At 42.4% G+C, this 16,636-nt stretch overlaps 1 protein-coding gene across 7 annotated transcripts in view; it reads left to right on the top strand.

Moving 5' to 3' along the window:
- Window positions 1–16,636, top strand: part of LOC124136445 (centlein-like) — a 183,733-nt gene that overhangs the window by 138,589 nt on the left and 28,508 nt on the right. For all 7 annotated transcript variants that reach the window (XM_048396898.1, XM_048396913.1, XM_048396908.1 and 4 more), the window contains 3 exons: window positions 9,968–10,120; window positions 13,166–13,263; window positions 13,380–13,488. In XM_048396898.1, the coding sequence (XP_048252855.1) occupies window positions 9,968–10,120; window positions 13,166–13,263; window positions 13,380–13,488 (360 nt within the window). The remainder of the gene's footprint in view (window positions 1–9,967; window positions 10,121–13,165; window positions 13,264–13,379; window positions 13,489–16,636) is intronic.

Raw genomic sequence — 16,636 nt, 5'->3', positions numbered from 1 at the left:
TATCTTGGTAACTAAGATAGCTGGAACCATTATATTGGTGTGTAAATAAATGTGTTTTATCTCCAAAAAAGTTGAAAACCTCGTTGAGTGTATTAACCCTTGATAATTGGAAATATTCCTGATAATATGGCATCAACACATATGGCGGGCGACTCTCCTATCGGTGAATGTAGAAGTATAACCCATCAAAGATAAGCATATTGGAAGTGTTCGTTAAATTGTCTCTGCTGTTGTCTGGGTGCGCACAATAAGGGTTAAAAATACCCTAATACTCAAGACAAATAAGTTTTCCATTGCAATTTATTGGTTACATGTACTTGTATTAGCAACATCCATCACACTTGCACAGTGCAGTACAGCAAGTGCGAGACTCTGATCTGAAGTCTGATCCAATTGCTAAAGCGAGGTCATGTACAGGAATCAGCCGGAAGTGTTTGCCTGCGCCAGGGCCACCCACAAAGCCGTTAGTTGTATTCTTAGCTGTGCAAAAACATGTACAGCAATCACAACAACATCACTGTCCACTGTACGGATGAGAACTTTCTTGTACTGTTTAGCTGCATCAGCGACATGGACCATAATTCGGCTGTCTGCTTCCTCATGTGTGCAAGGTGCTAGTCCTTCTGTTGTTCTAGGGGGGCACATTTGGCCCAGTCTTCTAAACCGCTGCGATTTGCTGTGCAGAGTTGTGTCCCTTGGACACGCCAGAAACCTATGATCATGGGTTCGAATCCCGGTTGCCCCAATTATGTTTCTAGGTTTGTCAGCACCATACCTGTGCTCATGGGTTCCACCGAAGTGGTAAACGTCTGATACCTGCGTCACTTTGGGCTTTCCTCCCACATGAAGCTGAGACGCCACGATATAACTGGAATACTGTTAAAAGCGGCGTTAAACCCAACTCACTCACTCACTCTGTTGTTCTAGGCAGGTGACAGACAACATCCTCATGCAGTGTGCTAATGACTTGCTTGTCGGTTTGGATTGTGATAGCTTCTGTGCTGAGAAACACAAATAGTTCTTTCTTATTGTCAGAAAGCTTCAAGAAGTCTCACCAGTTTTTATCCCCCGCCCAACAAAGTTGGCGGGGGATATATAGAAAGGGGCTCCGTCTGTCTGTCTGTCCGTCTGTCCGGCCGGCCGGCCGGCTGTCCGTCACGTTTCGTTTCCGGAGCATAACTCATAAACCGTTCAATATTTTTTCATCAAACTTTGCAGGTCTGTCAGGTACATGCTGAACTGGTGCCTTTTGCTATTTAGAAATTTTAGAAATTTTTATTTTTTACGTTTCCATGGCAACAAGATGAGCATAACTCATAAACCGTTCAATATTTTTTCATCAAACTTTGCAGGTCTGTCAGGTACATGCTGAACTGGTGCCTTTTGCTATTTAGAAATTTTAGAAATTTTTATTTTTTACGTTTCCATGCCAACAAGATTGACTTAGGTTCAAAACTCTTCTTTTTTTTACAATTTCCATGACAAGTTCCACCTCGGTTAAAAATGGTTAGGGTTTGTTTAGATTTAATTATGTCATAAATTCTGCAACAGGGGCAGGGGATATAGCCACGTTAGTGGCAAACTCTTGTTTGGGATTGGATATTTTGGTTGTCTTCGACTGCGCAATCCTTTACCTCTCTTGTCTCGTGTTTGTTCTTTCAAGGAGTCTGACCTATATTCATCCCACACAATATCTATTCATTGGCACTTGTCAAGCTGTGACGTCAGGTATGGGAGAAAGACATGCTGAGAATACTCTTTGAAAGTCTTTGTTGATCCTGGCTTCAACATGTGAACTATTGCTGGCCCATCTATTACTACAACCTCTGTAGCTGTATTTATCTCATCTTGCTCCAGCAAAACATCTTCCAGGCATTGAACTCTGTCAGATTTAGTGCCAAGCCTGAGTTTGCCCCTGTCTGAAAGTGATGGTGGGCATACTTGATTCTCATGAGAAAAGAAATCATGAAGATTCCCATCATGCACTTGACAAGCGACATAGAGTCTTGAAAAGAGATTTCTGTCACATTTCAGCGCTGAAACAAATTCCTGAGCTTTAGTTTTCTGTCGTTTCACTGGTGTACTAAAGAGACGAAGTTTGTTCTTTTTTACTGAGTCGTCTATAGGTTTTGACCTTTCTACAAGCCGCTCTTTCACAAATGTGTTGTATTGTTCACATCCAAGCTTTTCAATCTTATGCAAGTTGTCATTAACAGATTTATCAGCAATGTCCTGTGTATCAAGTACAAGAAGGTCGCAACTAGTTTCAAGGAATGGATTACCATACTCTTCAATAACAGATTACAGTGAAGTGACATCTCCAGTGAAAGCCTTTTGCACACCTGAACGTTGTTCATGATGGCTCATGTCAGGTTTCTTCTGTGCATCATCAAATGACACTTCAAAGTCCTTGATGAGACGTTCCATCTCAGGTCCACTGACCATCCATCTCTGGAGAGTAGCTGGACTCTCAGTCAGCCCAACAGCTCCATCATCATCTTTTACCACAGCATTATGTTGCTCATGTGCTTGATCAATAGCAATTCTTGAGTAAGCATGAGGTGTCTTGTTCACTGTGAACAGTCCATTCAAAAACTGAGCATGGACATCAGGGTGCCGCTTTGACAAGGTCACCATGTCTCGGAGGTGGACTGATATCCATCGTGCATAGTGGTAGTGGTCAAGAGAGAAAAACCAAGGAACAAGCTTGGTCAGGGAATCAACATACAGATGGAAGCTGCCAGTACGAATAGATCGCACAAACACAAGCATGGTGAGTTGTAGTTCCAGGACCATGAACCAGAACTTGAAGGTCGGATGACACTCCTGTTGAACAATACCCCAGTCTTCAAGACACTTCATCTCCATGTTGGGTTCAACAGATGCCTGATATGCCTGTTGCAGGGATAAATACATGGCACAAGCTGTCACCTGGTGCACCCTTCTTGTGCGTGTGATGTGAGCTGCCTTCAAGAATGAATCTGCTGTGCCAGCTGTGGCAATCTCTGCCCGAACCAGTATTCCTACCCATCCACTGCCGTCGAGAAGATTTCCTAGAGCCCTTAGTGCAGCAAACTCGATGTGCAGCCCTCCGAACATGATTACAAACTTTGACTCTCCATAGAATAATGGCCATTTCCACAGTATGTTCTTGACAATAGCAAACAATGGTTGGTCCACTGCAACAACAGGTGTCTGTCCTGGGTTGGAAAGTTCAACAACGCCCTTGATAACATCCAACGAATGCCTCATCATTCCTGTCTGTCGTGGCATCTTCCTGGAACAGAGGTAGTAAGAAGGACTTTGTAGCTGGTGTATCAGTTTCATTCTCTTGACTGGCATGGAAAGCTGCCCATGATACATTAGTGGAATCCATTCCTTTTTGTACTGCATTACTAACGTGTTCAAGCCACGTGTACTCTTACTGTATAGCTCGAGACATTAGATCACAAGCAGACTGCACTGGTCCAACAGTCTCGGGAACACAGCAAGAGAACTTCAGGTCGGACAAAGGTTGAACTCGGGTGTAAGAAGCTGGCAATATGGGTAGCCTATTCCTTGACTGACTGGTGGTTACATAATCGTTGCCACTGGTTTCTTCAAGGCTGCTTACAGGGTCAAGCACCATCTTGTCAGCATTGTCAAAGTGCTGGAATACTGAGATTCCTGTCCCATTGAATGAACTCTTTGCAGTGGTAGCACTTGTTTGATGCTTGATGTTATCCACAGCAGATGTTGTAAACACAACAATTTTCAAGTCTGATGGACAAACTGTGTTCAATCGTTCATAACATTTACAAGTCTTGGTGCCAATATCAGTTGAAATCTCAAGAACTCGGTCATAGAACACTGACAGTCCTAGGTCAAAGAGTTTTTCAACCAGTTCATGCTTGCGTGTCTTGGTGTGAAGGAGGATCCCAAGATACACGGGCAAAGGAGGCTCCCAAGACTTGATGTGGCGTATTGGTTGCATTTCCTTTGGATTGTGTCTTGTAGCGTTAAACAGTAGTAACCGACACATGCTGAGTAGTGCTTGATTCTGTGGTACAACCGACTGTTTTGTAATACTCGCTCCATACAGAACCATGGCCACAAGAGTGAGTAAAGCAGAAGGAACCGCTTCAACTTGACAGTCTTCGTAAAATTTGCCATCAAACGATGTTGATGCATTGAACATTTCTTTCCGCACGATTCTTGCTGCCTGAGAAAATACAAATGCAAGGTCATCAACATCAATGTCAATGGCCTTCCACAAAGCTGTACCAACATCATTGTTGGATACAAGGAGAATGTCTCTTCCCTCTTTGAAGGCCTGCAACTCAGGAAAATTAGCAAGAATGCGATGTTTCAGCCTTGTAGAGTGTATGGATGGAGTTCCCACACCAAGTTGTGAAAGTCTGTCACTGTACAGCTGGACTTAATTGGAGAGTTTAAATACAGGAGATGTGTTCAGTGATTCTCTCTCAGTAAGTGCATCTTCAACAAATGCCGCAAGTTCTGCAAATGCTCTGGCATAAATGGCCTCTGTCTTTTTACCCTCACAGTTCTCGTTTTGTTCTGATGTTTTAAGTCTGGCTGCTTTATTATACAGGCTGATCAAACACTTAGAGTGGAACTTTGCCTCACTAGCAACAAGGTCTCCAGACGATACCTTTGTTAAAATACGATCATCAAGCAGCTTTGTTGCACATGTTCAAACTCTCTCACTGATCATTTTGGTCATTGCTTCATGCAGTGGATCAGATGTATTAGACGGTTCCTCACAGAATAAACACACATTATCCATGGTTATGTTCTGTTGCCGTTGGTACCGCTCACCACATGCTTTCTTACAACCAACATCAGTGCATGGGGGTGATGTACTGCTCCTCTTCTGAGCTCGTTTTAATTTGGACTTGCTGTATGAATGCTTGCAGTTATTGTGAAATTTAGCTGAATGTCGCACCAATGTATTTTTTACACCATCCCCTTCATTTAGCTATGAGATTTCAAGAGTTTTGGGGAGCAATCCAGCATTATCAAATGCTATCAGATCATCTGCAAGATTGATATAACCTGCACTAACATCACTGCGTTTAGAATTACATGGGCAAGAAAGCTTCTCAGTTTTGTCTTCTTGACAAATAACACACTTTGACCAGTCGGTTCCTATAACGGCAGGAACAGACTGTGTCATAGGCCTCATTAACTTTACTTTAGAGGACAGATTTGGATACGTCATCCAAACATTTAGCATTAATTATACCATGTCTAAATCATTATATGTCCATATGTGCAGTCTAACTGACTGTAGCTTGCATGTATGTTTTCTGTAGACTCTTGGGGACCTAATAGGTGTGTTCAGACATCATAGATGAACGATTTAGCTGTTATCAGTCCACTAATATGTTTGTCTTTGCAACATGTGGAATGGACGCCATTTTGTAAAATGGCCACCAAGGTCACCAGAGGTCACATATGAGATGGCACTATATCTAAATTTTATTATACTGAGGTGGTTAACATGTGTGCTAAATTTCATGCTTAAACCACAATGTGCAAGATTTTTTCACTATCTGCTGTACTAATGTAGATAGAATGGCAGTGAAGAGGATTTATCCAATTTTGTCTTTGATAATCCCTTTCAATAATTACATCTAGATTTGGGGGAGCATGTGCTTTTTCTGCATGCTTGACATCTGGGGTGTGGGTCTCCGATAATTTGGTCGATGCCACATCCTGTGCAGAGTCCCACCGTTGGTAGAGAGAGAGAGTCCATCTCCCACAATACGTTTTACTAAGTAATTACCTACCAGACCGATCTTGCTTCTTATATCCCCTTGTCGTCAATTCCTCAGTCCTGATTGCCAGCAACACAACACGGTAGTGGCTTATATACAGAAACAGGGAGGAACCAAATCCTGTTCTCTGATGATGGAGACTTCTTGTTTATTCGACTCGTACAATTGCCGGATGGAAGCAAAACATATTCCAGGGAAAGATTGTAGATACGGAATAGATACACCATCCGGACCTGGATCACATCAATATGGGAAACTCCGCACCTGGATCTGTGTGCGACTTGCCTGAATCATTAGCTCCCAGTTTACGTCATTCCATTACCAGAACCGAGGGCATTTAAGATCGATGCCCTGTCGACGGATTGGACAGATCTCTTCACTTACGCATTTCCTCCATGGTCTTTCCCTGACCGGGTGATTCAAAGTAGAACTAGAAAGCCGTACCATCAGTCTGATCACCCCAATCTGGCCCAGCAAGCCGTGGTTTCCGAGACTTCTGTCCCTACTAATGGAAGATCCTCTCCCACTACCTCTCTGCTGAGATCTTCTGCATCTATCCAGCTACGAAAATCTTCCCAGCCCAAATCTGACCACCTGGAAATTACTATGCAAAAGATACAAGCTTTCGGATTCTCTGTAAGGCTAAAAAAATAATATTCTTGGTTCTCAGACACCGCCGCATCATCATAAAGTCTGTGGCACGTTTCCTTTTTATTTCCACTTTAAAACAGAAAAAATCTTAAATGTTCCGCGTCTCAAACACACGACCTCAACAATAGGCAATAGGAGTTTGTGTGCTTGCTTTCCTGTTTGCAAATATGGTCAATGTAAACATTAAATTTGCGATACAACTAGACATGATGATGGTATTTGTGTACTGTATGAGGGACATGTTTCATATGCAGAGGTTATTTGTCTTGTAAAGTAAGCGGGAAATCAATGCTAATTTATATACCCGGCTATTAAGTGAATCAGAATGATGCACATCACTTTTGCAATAAAAAATGGTTTGTCTTCCGCAGAAAAATTTTTTTACATCGTAGCCCTTCAGCGAATTCAGGGAAACGGAACAGATTATAACAATTGAACTTGGCCAATACAAATTTGAAATTTGAGATAAAACATCACTGAACATAATGATTAGCCAATTAAATTGTATTCCCTGTTCTGATTGGCATTGTTTTATATGCAGAGATTAAGATTACTGTACTTCTTGTCTCGTAAACTAAGCCGGAAGTAGCAATCAGCTGTACACACGTTTCTCGGAATCTACCGGTTATTCGGTCAAAAATTACCCAATAATATAACTTTAAAGAATGTTGATACAATGAGTGGAAGAATTGTATCTGAAACTATTATTTTATCAGGAATAGTTTATTCCAATATCATTTTAGTTGCAGCTTTACTATACATATGTGAAATAAATTAATAACCATCAGCATAGCACTTTGGATCAGCTGATCGCCATTGCCAGAAATGTTTTCGAATGGAAGAGTTTGACCAATCACCGTCCATTGCGAAAACTTTATGTTGAGATATAATAGACAAACTACAACAAATATGACTTTCAGTGATTCAGTGTATGGCATTTATGATATATATATCCATTCTCTATCCACTAAAGTTTGTTTCAAGGCGTCAATAGCGGTAATATGACCGTGGTTGCTGTAATTAAATAACGGTGAGTTGTGCGAGCTTCCGATCACTTCACATACGATTTTGCCAAAATGAATTGAAACAATATTGAATGAAATATTGAATGAAATTAAAAAAGTCCAGATATATTATGAACTCTTTTTACAACCAGACAGTGTAATTATGTAATGCTCCATCTCAGCATATTCATCATACGTTACCTTGGCCCAGCTACGCGGGCAAGGTCGTAGACCAATCAACGGATAACATCCATAGACTCAAGCACAATGAACGTCTACCTCTTTCACCTATGAAACGAAAGTTATAAGACGCACGATGCTACACTTCCGGAGTTCCAACACTTGGATGAGGATTTCTACAAATTAGTGCGCAATCCCAACATGAAGGTTACATTATCAGCATCATGTTTCAAGGATTAGCATCGGTTGCCAGATACTCCATGGATATTCGGACTTCTTCACAGTTACTGAGACTACAGCGACAACAGCTCCTATCTCAGATTAGGTCAAGGGCCGTATTTAGCCAGACCAAGCAGTTTGTGACATCGCAACCAGTATCAGCAACCACAAATGGCAAGCTCAGAAATGTGATAGACGAAGTCAAGCAGGATACAGCCGAACATTTCCAGACTTCAACCATATATATTTGCAGCGAGAGTGCATGCGTCATCACAGTCTCACAAGCGACCCTGTTTGGACCTAAGAAGAAGTTTTATCTCTGAGGCGTAGGTACGACAAGCCACAATATTAACAGGACTCTTTTTCGCCACCCAAGGGGATATAATCGCCGTGGCCGGGCCCAGTGGAAGGGCGCCTTCTGTCATATGCCGAAAATTGGAAGCAAGTTATGCCAGACCACTGGATTCTAGACTTTGTGGCTCACGGTTACAAGCTACACTTCAGGAAACATCCAAGCCTGAACATACACACTGTTTCTCTGACCAGTGCCAAGTTAGCAGCTGCAGAATTGGCCATCAGGAAACTACTTAAGAAACGAGCCATTTGGGAACTAAAGGAGTCCAACAACACCAAAGGTTTTTGCTCCTCAGTCTTTTCAGTCCCAAAGAAGAAAACAAGCGAGATGAGGATGAGAATAGATCTAAAAATCCTCAACAAGAGATATCTGGTGCCGCCTCCAAAATTCCAGATGGAATACCTACAGAAGTTGCGGTCGACATTGAAGAAGGGAGACTTGCTTATCAGCCTATACACATGCATATCCTCACATCCCCATCATCTCGGGAATATCTATGCTTCACAATCAATGACTGACGCTATGAATTCCAAGTCCTACTATTTGGGATAGCAATCGCACCTTGGCTATTCACCAGAATTACAGCTCTAGTCATCAAGTTCGCCCATCTCAAGCTAGTTCAAATCCATGGTTATCTGGACGACTTCTTAGGGGCAGACCAAGGGAAAGATCAGCTACATCTGAACATGATATTCTTGGTCCAGCTTATGACTTACCTGGGTTTCCTAGTCAACCCAGCCAAGTCAGAGATCACTCCAGTCCAAGACATTATATACATTGGAGCAGGATTCCAGCTAGACAGGGGATATCTATGGCCACCAGAGGACTGATTCGCCAAGACTATGAGGATGATCTAGTCAATCCAGTCATCCCAGCAAGTTGCTGAGGTGGTGGATGTCTCTGCTGGGCAACTTGACATTGATATGACTTTCAGAGGAAGGCTAAGGCTACGAACTCCCTGGATTAGAAGCACCTTAAATAGCATCTATCGCCATTGACCGGATGTGACGTCATTACCGGAAGTGATAGAGAAGCTGGAAGTGACGTCAGCACTGGAAATAGCTGAACTAATCCCTTCCAACCAGGAAATGACATCTTTGGGGTAGAATTAGACCTTAAAAGAATCAGTACGTTATGGTTTCCAGAAGAGGATTGCTGTCAATTATAGTCTGGAAGGTAATTTAAAGTACCGACGTTTACTACAATATCTGAAAAACTATTGGACCTACTCCTATCAAAGTTGGTATGAGATTATTAAACAGTCATACATAACTGGATACTACATTTAAAGACAATCGGTGCATGAATAAAAAAATCTGTCTTTTTAGCTATCACTATATTTCATCAACAACCAGACCTGTTCATCACGGGTGGAACGAGCATTCATTGAAACAGCCATCTGCATAATGCTACCCCTGCATCACAGGGCCATATGACACAGTTGAACCAATCAACTCAACTCGAAAGGGTGAACAGGAATCACGCACGTTGAGACGCCCAAAGCTAACACCGTATTCGTGCGTGCGTGATTCCCGTGCACCCTTTCCAGTCTTTTTACTAACCATGGCCACAGCAGCTAGGGTCTCTGAGCTCCATTCACTGGACTATTCTAGTCTTACTCATGCTCCTAACTGGACCTCCATCATTTTAAGATCTCTTCTGGAAAATATCCCCTTCATGGTTTATTCTCGATGCAGTGTTTTATTGTTTGGTAAATATCTCATCGTTTATTTCTTAAATATAGGCATCTATCAGTCCTGTTACATGTGTTCCTGCAGAGACTTACGGTGGAGGTGGAGAGGATGCAGAAGGAAAAGGGGGAGATGGAGAAACAGCTGTTTGCCAGGGGGGACGACTCCGCCTCCACCATGAACACCCTGCACGAACGCCACAATGACCAAGAGTGGAAGGTGCTGGAGACAAGACTCAAGGTATTCTACGCATGTGGATATATCATAGGCCAGTAGTAACAAGGTACACTACACATGTGGATGTATCAGAGGCCGGTAGTAACAAGGTACACTACACATGTAGATATATCATAGGCCGGTAGTAACAAGGTACACTACACATGTGGATATATCATAGGCCGGTAGTAACAAGGTACACTACACATGTGGATATATCATAGATTGGTAGGAAAAAGTACACTACACATATGGATATATCATAGGCCGGTAGTAACAAGGTACACTACACATGTGGATATATCATAGATTGGTAGTGACCAGGTACACTACACATATGGATATATCAGAGGCCGGTAGCAACAAGGTACACTACACATATGGATATATCATAGATTGGTACTAACAAGGTACACTACACATGTGGATATATCATAGGCCGGTAGTAACAAGGTACACTACACATATGGATATATCATAGGCCGGTAGTAACAAGGTACACTACACATGTGGATATATCATAGGCCGGTAGTAACAAGGTACACTACACATGTGGATATATCAGAGGCCGGTAGTAACAAGGTACACTACACATGTGCATATATCATAGTCCGGTAGTAACAAGGTAAATTACACATGTGGATATATCATGGACTGGTAGTAACCAGGTACACTACACATGTGGATATATCATAGGCCGGTAGTAACAAGGTACACTACACATGTGGATATATCATAGATTGTTAGTAACAAGGTACACTACACATGTGGATATATCATAGGCCGGTAGGTACATTACACATGTGGATATATCAGAGGCCGGTAGTAACAAGGTACACTACACATGTGGATATATCATAGGCCGGTAGTAACAAGGTACTCTACACATGTGGATATATCATAGGCCGGTAGTAACAAGGTACACTACACATGTGGATATATCCTTGGCCGGTAGTAACAAGGTACACTACACATATGGATATATCATAGATTGTTAGTAACAAGGTACACTACACATGTGGATATATCATAGGCCGGTAGGTACACTACACATGTGGATATATCATAGGCCGGTAGTAACAAGGTACACTACACATGTGGATATATCATAGATTGGTAGTAACCAGGTACACTACACATGTGGATATATCAGGGTCGGTAGGTACACTACACATGTGCATATATCATAGGCCGGTAGTAACAAGGTACATTACACATGTGGATATATCATGGACTGGTAGTAACAAGGTACACTACACATGTGGATATATCATAGGCCGGTAGTAACAAGGTACACTACACATGTGGATATATCATAGATTGTTAGTAACAAGGTACACTACACATGTGGATATATCATAGGCCGGTAGGTACATTACACATGTGGATATATCAGAGGCCGGTAGTAACAAGGTACACTACACATGTGGATATATCATAGGCCGGTAGTAACAAGGTACTCTACACATGTGGATATATCATAGGCCGGTAGTAACAATGCACACTACACATGTGGATATATCCTAGGCCGGTAGTAACAAGGTACACTACACATGTGGATATATCATAGATTGGTAGTAACAAGGTACACTACACATGTGGATATATCAGGGTCGGTAGGTACACTACACATGTGGATATATCATAGGCCGGTAGGTACACTACACATGTGGATATATCAGAGGCCGGTAGTAACAAGGTACACTACACATGTGGATATATCATAGATTGGTAGTAACAAGGTACACTACACATGTGGATATATCAGGGTCGGTAGGTACACTACACATGTGGATATATCATAGGCCGGTAGTAACAAGGTACACTACACATGTGGATATATCATAGGGCGGTAGTAACAAGGTACACTACACATGTAGATATATCAGAGGCCGGTAGTAACAAGGTACACTACACATGTGCATATATCATAGATTAGTAGTAACAACTGCACTACACATGTGGATATATCATAGGCCGGTAGTAACAAGGTACACTACACATGTGGATATATCATGGACTGGTAGTAACAAGGAACACTACACATGTGGATATATCATAGGCCGGTAGTAACAAGGTACACTACACATGTGGATATATCATGGACTGGTAGTAACCAGGTACACTACACATATGGATATGTCATAGGCCGGTAGTAACAAGGTACACTACACATGTGGATATATCATAGATTGGTAGTAACAAGGTACACCACACATGTGGATATATCATAGGCCGGTAGGTACACTACACATGTGGATATATCAGAGGCCGGTAGTAACAAGGTACACTACACATGTGGATATATCATAGATTGGTAGTAACAAGGTACACTACACATGTGGATATATCATAGGCCGGTAGGTACACTACACATGTGGATATATCAGAGGCCGGTAGTAACAAGGTACACTACACATGTGGATATATCATAGATTGGTAGTAATCAGGTACACTACACATGTGGATATATCAGGGTCGGTAGGTACACTACACATGTGGATATATCAGAGGCCGGTAGTAACAAGGTACACTACACATGTAGATATATCAGAGGCCGGTAGTAACAAGGTACACTACACATGTGGATATATCATAGATCAGTAGTAACAAGGTACACTACACATGTGGATATATCAGAGGCCGGTAGTAACAACTGCACTACACATGTGGATATATCAGAGGCTGGTAGTAACAAAGTACACTACACATGTAGATATATCAGAGGTCGGTAGTAACAAGGTACACTACACATGTGGATATATCATAGGCCTGTAGTAACAAGGTACACTACACATGTGGATATATCATAGATTGGTAGTAACAAGGTACACTACACATGTAGACGCACGCATGCACGCATACACGTTCCACCTCACCTCACCTCACCTCACCTCACCTCACCTCACCTCACCTCACCTCACCTCACCTCATGTGGTAGTGATTGCTTCTCTTGGCTCTCTTGTTCTTAGGTGAAATTCTTTGTCAGTATGTAGAAGGAAATCTCAGCCTTCCACTGTCAAGCCGGAATGTTGTTGTTTTTAACTTAAGAGGTTTATCATTTCCCAGGTGTCATCAAATGAGCTGTCCCGCCAGTCAGCCACAATCAGGAACCTCAAGACCGAGAATGAGGGACTACAGCAGCAGCTGAAGTCTCTTCAAGAAAGGTGGGAATTCCCGGTCATGCAAATGCAGATAAACAGTGACCAGGTTATTTTGGAATCATTAAGCCTGGTTCTCATTTATGAAGATTGAAAACTTAAGAGCTTTGATTTCTCTCCAGGATCAACCACATAGAGAGAGATAACAGCCAGAAGCGTGCTCTGGTGGAGAGTCAGCGCACCAAGCTGAAATATGTTCAGGAGGAAGCCAAAACTGATGGGGACAGAATTGTAAGTTGCTTGGTCTAGGGGAGACAACTCGTATGATTTCTTGTGATGTATTGATGTAAGTCTCAAGCAACGTCTGAAAACTGCAGGCCAGTTAGGCTGTAATGCCCTTCATGTATACATCAGTAGTGACACTGCATTGTTTTCAAACAGTTCTGGTCAGATTTCAAATATGTTAGCCACATCAGACAACTTTATTGGCAATTGGTATGTCTTTTTTTGGTATGAAACTTTTTGTTGTTATCTGGGTAGTGCTTAGTGGTGTTGAATAATATGTACAATATGTTCTAGGATTTTTTCTTCAGGTTTTGAATTTTGACAGTCAAATGATCTATTCTTATAATTACACTAAGTTGCTGAGACATGATGCTGATTGGGTTAACTGTGTAATTTCAGAGGCTTCAGATAAACAAAAGTCAGCCAGAATGTTGCTGGTGATGGATTGACTGTTAACTGATGCCATGCTATCCTACAGCAAGATGTTGCTGTTGCAGACTGACTCTTACATTGATGCCATGCTATCCTACAGCATGATGCAAGATGTTGCTGTTGCAGACTGACTCTTACATTGATGCCATGCTATCCTACAGCATGATGCAAGATGTTGCTGTTGCAGACTGACTCTTACATTAATGCCATGCTATCCTACCGCATGATGCAAGATGTTGCTGTTGCAGACTGACTCTTACATTGATGCCATGCTATCCTACCGCATGATGCAAGATGTTGCTGTTGCAGACTGACTCTTACATTGATGCCATGCTATCCTACCGCATGATGCAAGATGTTGCTGTTGCAGACTGACTCTTACATTGATGCCATGCTATCCTACAGCATGATGCAAGATGTTGCTGTTGCAGACTGACTCTTACATTGATGCCATGCTATCCTACAGCATGATGCAAGATGTTGCTGTTGCAGACTGACTCTTACATTAATGCCATGCTATCCTACCGCATGATGCAAGATGTTGCTGTTGCAGACTGACTCTTACATTGATGCCATGCTATCCTACCGCATGATGCAAGATGTTGCTGTTGCAGACTGACTCTTACATTGATGCCATGCTATCCTACAGCATGATGCAAGATGTTGCTGTTGCAGACTGACTCTTACATTGATGCCATGCTATCCTACAGCATGATGCAAGATGTTGCTGTTGCAGACTGACTCTTACATTGATGCCATGCTATCCTACCGCATGATGCAAGATGTTGCTGTTGCAGACTGACTCTTACATTGATGCCATGCTATCCTACCGCATGATGCAAGATGTTGCTGTTGCAGACAGACTCTTACATTGATGCAATGCTATCCTACAGCATGATGCAAGATGTTGCTGTTGCAGACTGACTCTTACATTGATGCCATGCTATCCTACAGCATGATGCAAGATGTTGCTGTTGCAGACTGACTCTTACATTGATGCCATGCTATCCTACCGCATGATGCAAGATGTTGCTGTTGCAGACTGAACTCTTACATTGATGCCATGCTATTCTACAGCATGATGCAAGATGTTGCTGTTGCAGACTGACTCTTACATTGATGCCATGCTATCCTACAGCATGATGCAAGATGTTGCTGTTGCAGACTGACTCTTACATTGATGCCATGCTATCCTACAGCATGATGCAAGATGTTGCTGTTGCAGACTGACTCTTACATTGATGCCATGCTATCCTACAGCATGATGCAAGATGTTGCTGTTGCAGACTGACTCTTACATTGATGCCATGCTATCCTACAGCATGATGCAAGATGTTGCTGTTGCAGACTGACTCTTACATTGATGCCATGCTATCCTACAGCATGATGCAAGATGTTGCTGTTGCAGACTGACTCTTACATTGATGCCATGCTATCCTACAGCATGATGCAAGATGTTGCTGTTGCAGACTGACTCCTACATTGATGCCATGCTATCCTACAGCATGATGCAAGATGTTGCTGTTGCAGACTGACTCTTACATTGATGCAATGCTATCCTACAGCATGATGCAAGATGTTGCTGTTGCAGACTGACTCTTACATTGATGCCATGCTATCCTACAGCATGATGCAAGATGTTGCTGTTGCAGACTGACTCTTACATTGATGCCATGCTATCCTACCGCATGATGCAAGATGTTGCTGTTGCAGACTGACTCTTACATTGATGCCATGCTATCCTACCGCATGATGCAAGATGTTGCTGTTGCAGACTGACTCTTACATTGATGCCATGCTATCCTACAGCATGATGCAAGATGTTGCTGTTGCAGACTGACTCTTACATTGATGCCATGCTATCCTACCGCATGATGCAAGATGTTGCTGTTGCAGACTGACTCTTACATTGATGCCATGCTATCCTACCGCATGATGCAAGATGTTGCTGTTGCAGACTGACTCTTACATTAATGCCATGCTATCCTACCGCATGATGCAAGATGTTGCTGTTGCAGACTGACTCTTACATTGATGCCATGCTATCCTACCGCATGATGCAAGATGTTGCTGTTGCAGACTGACTCTTACATTGATGCCATGCTATCCTACAGCATGATGCAAGATGTTGCTGTTGCAGACTGACTCTTACATTGATGCCATGCTATCCTACAGCATGATGCAAGATGTTGCTGTTGCAGACTGACTCTTACATTGATGCCATGCTATCCTACAGCATGATGCAAGATGTTGCTGTTGCAGACTGACTCCTACATTGATGCCATGCTATCCTACAGCATGATGCAAGATGTTGCTGTTGCAGACTGACTCTTACATTGATGCAATGCTATCCTACAGCATGATGCAAGATGTTGCTGTTGCAGACTGACTCTTACATTGATGCCATGCTATCCTACAGCATGATGCAAGATGTTGCTGTTGCAGACTGACTCTTACATTGATGCCATGCTATCCTACCGCATGATGCAAGATGTTGCTGTTGCAGACTGACTCTTACATTGATGCCATGCTATCCTACCGCATGATGCAAGATGTTGCTGTTGCAGACTGACTCTTACATTGATGCCATGCTATCCTACAGCATGATGCAAGATGTTGCTGTTGCAGACTGACTCTTACATTGATGCCATGCTATCCTACCGCATGATGCAAGATGTTGCTGTTGCAGACTGACTCTTTCATTGATGCCATGCTATCCTAC

Source organism: Haliotis rufescens, unplaced genomic scaffold (genome assembly GCF_023055435.1).
Source record: "Haliotis rufescens isolate VD_foot unplaced genomic scaffold, xgHalRufe1.0.p SCAF_1, whole genome shotgun sequence".
NCBI lineage: Eukaryota > Metazoa > Mollusca > Gastropoda > Lepetellida > Haliotidae > Haliotis > Haliotis rufescens.
This window is presented reverse-complemented; position numbering and strand designations above follow the sequence as displayed.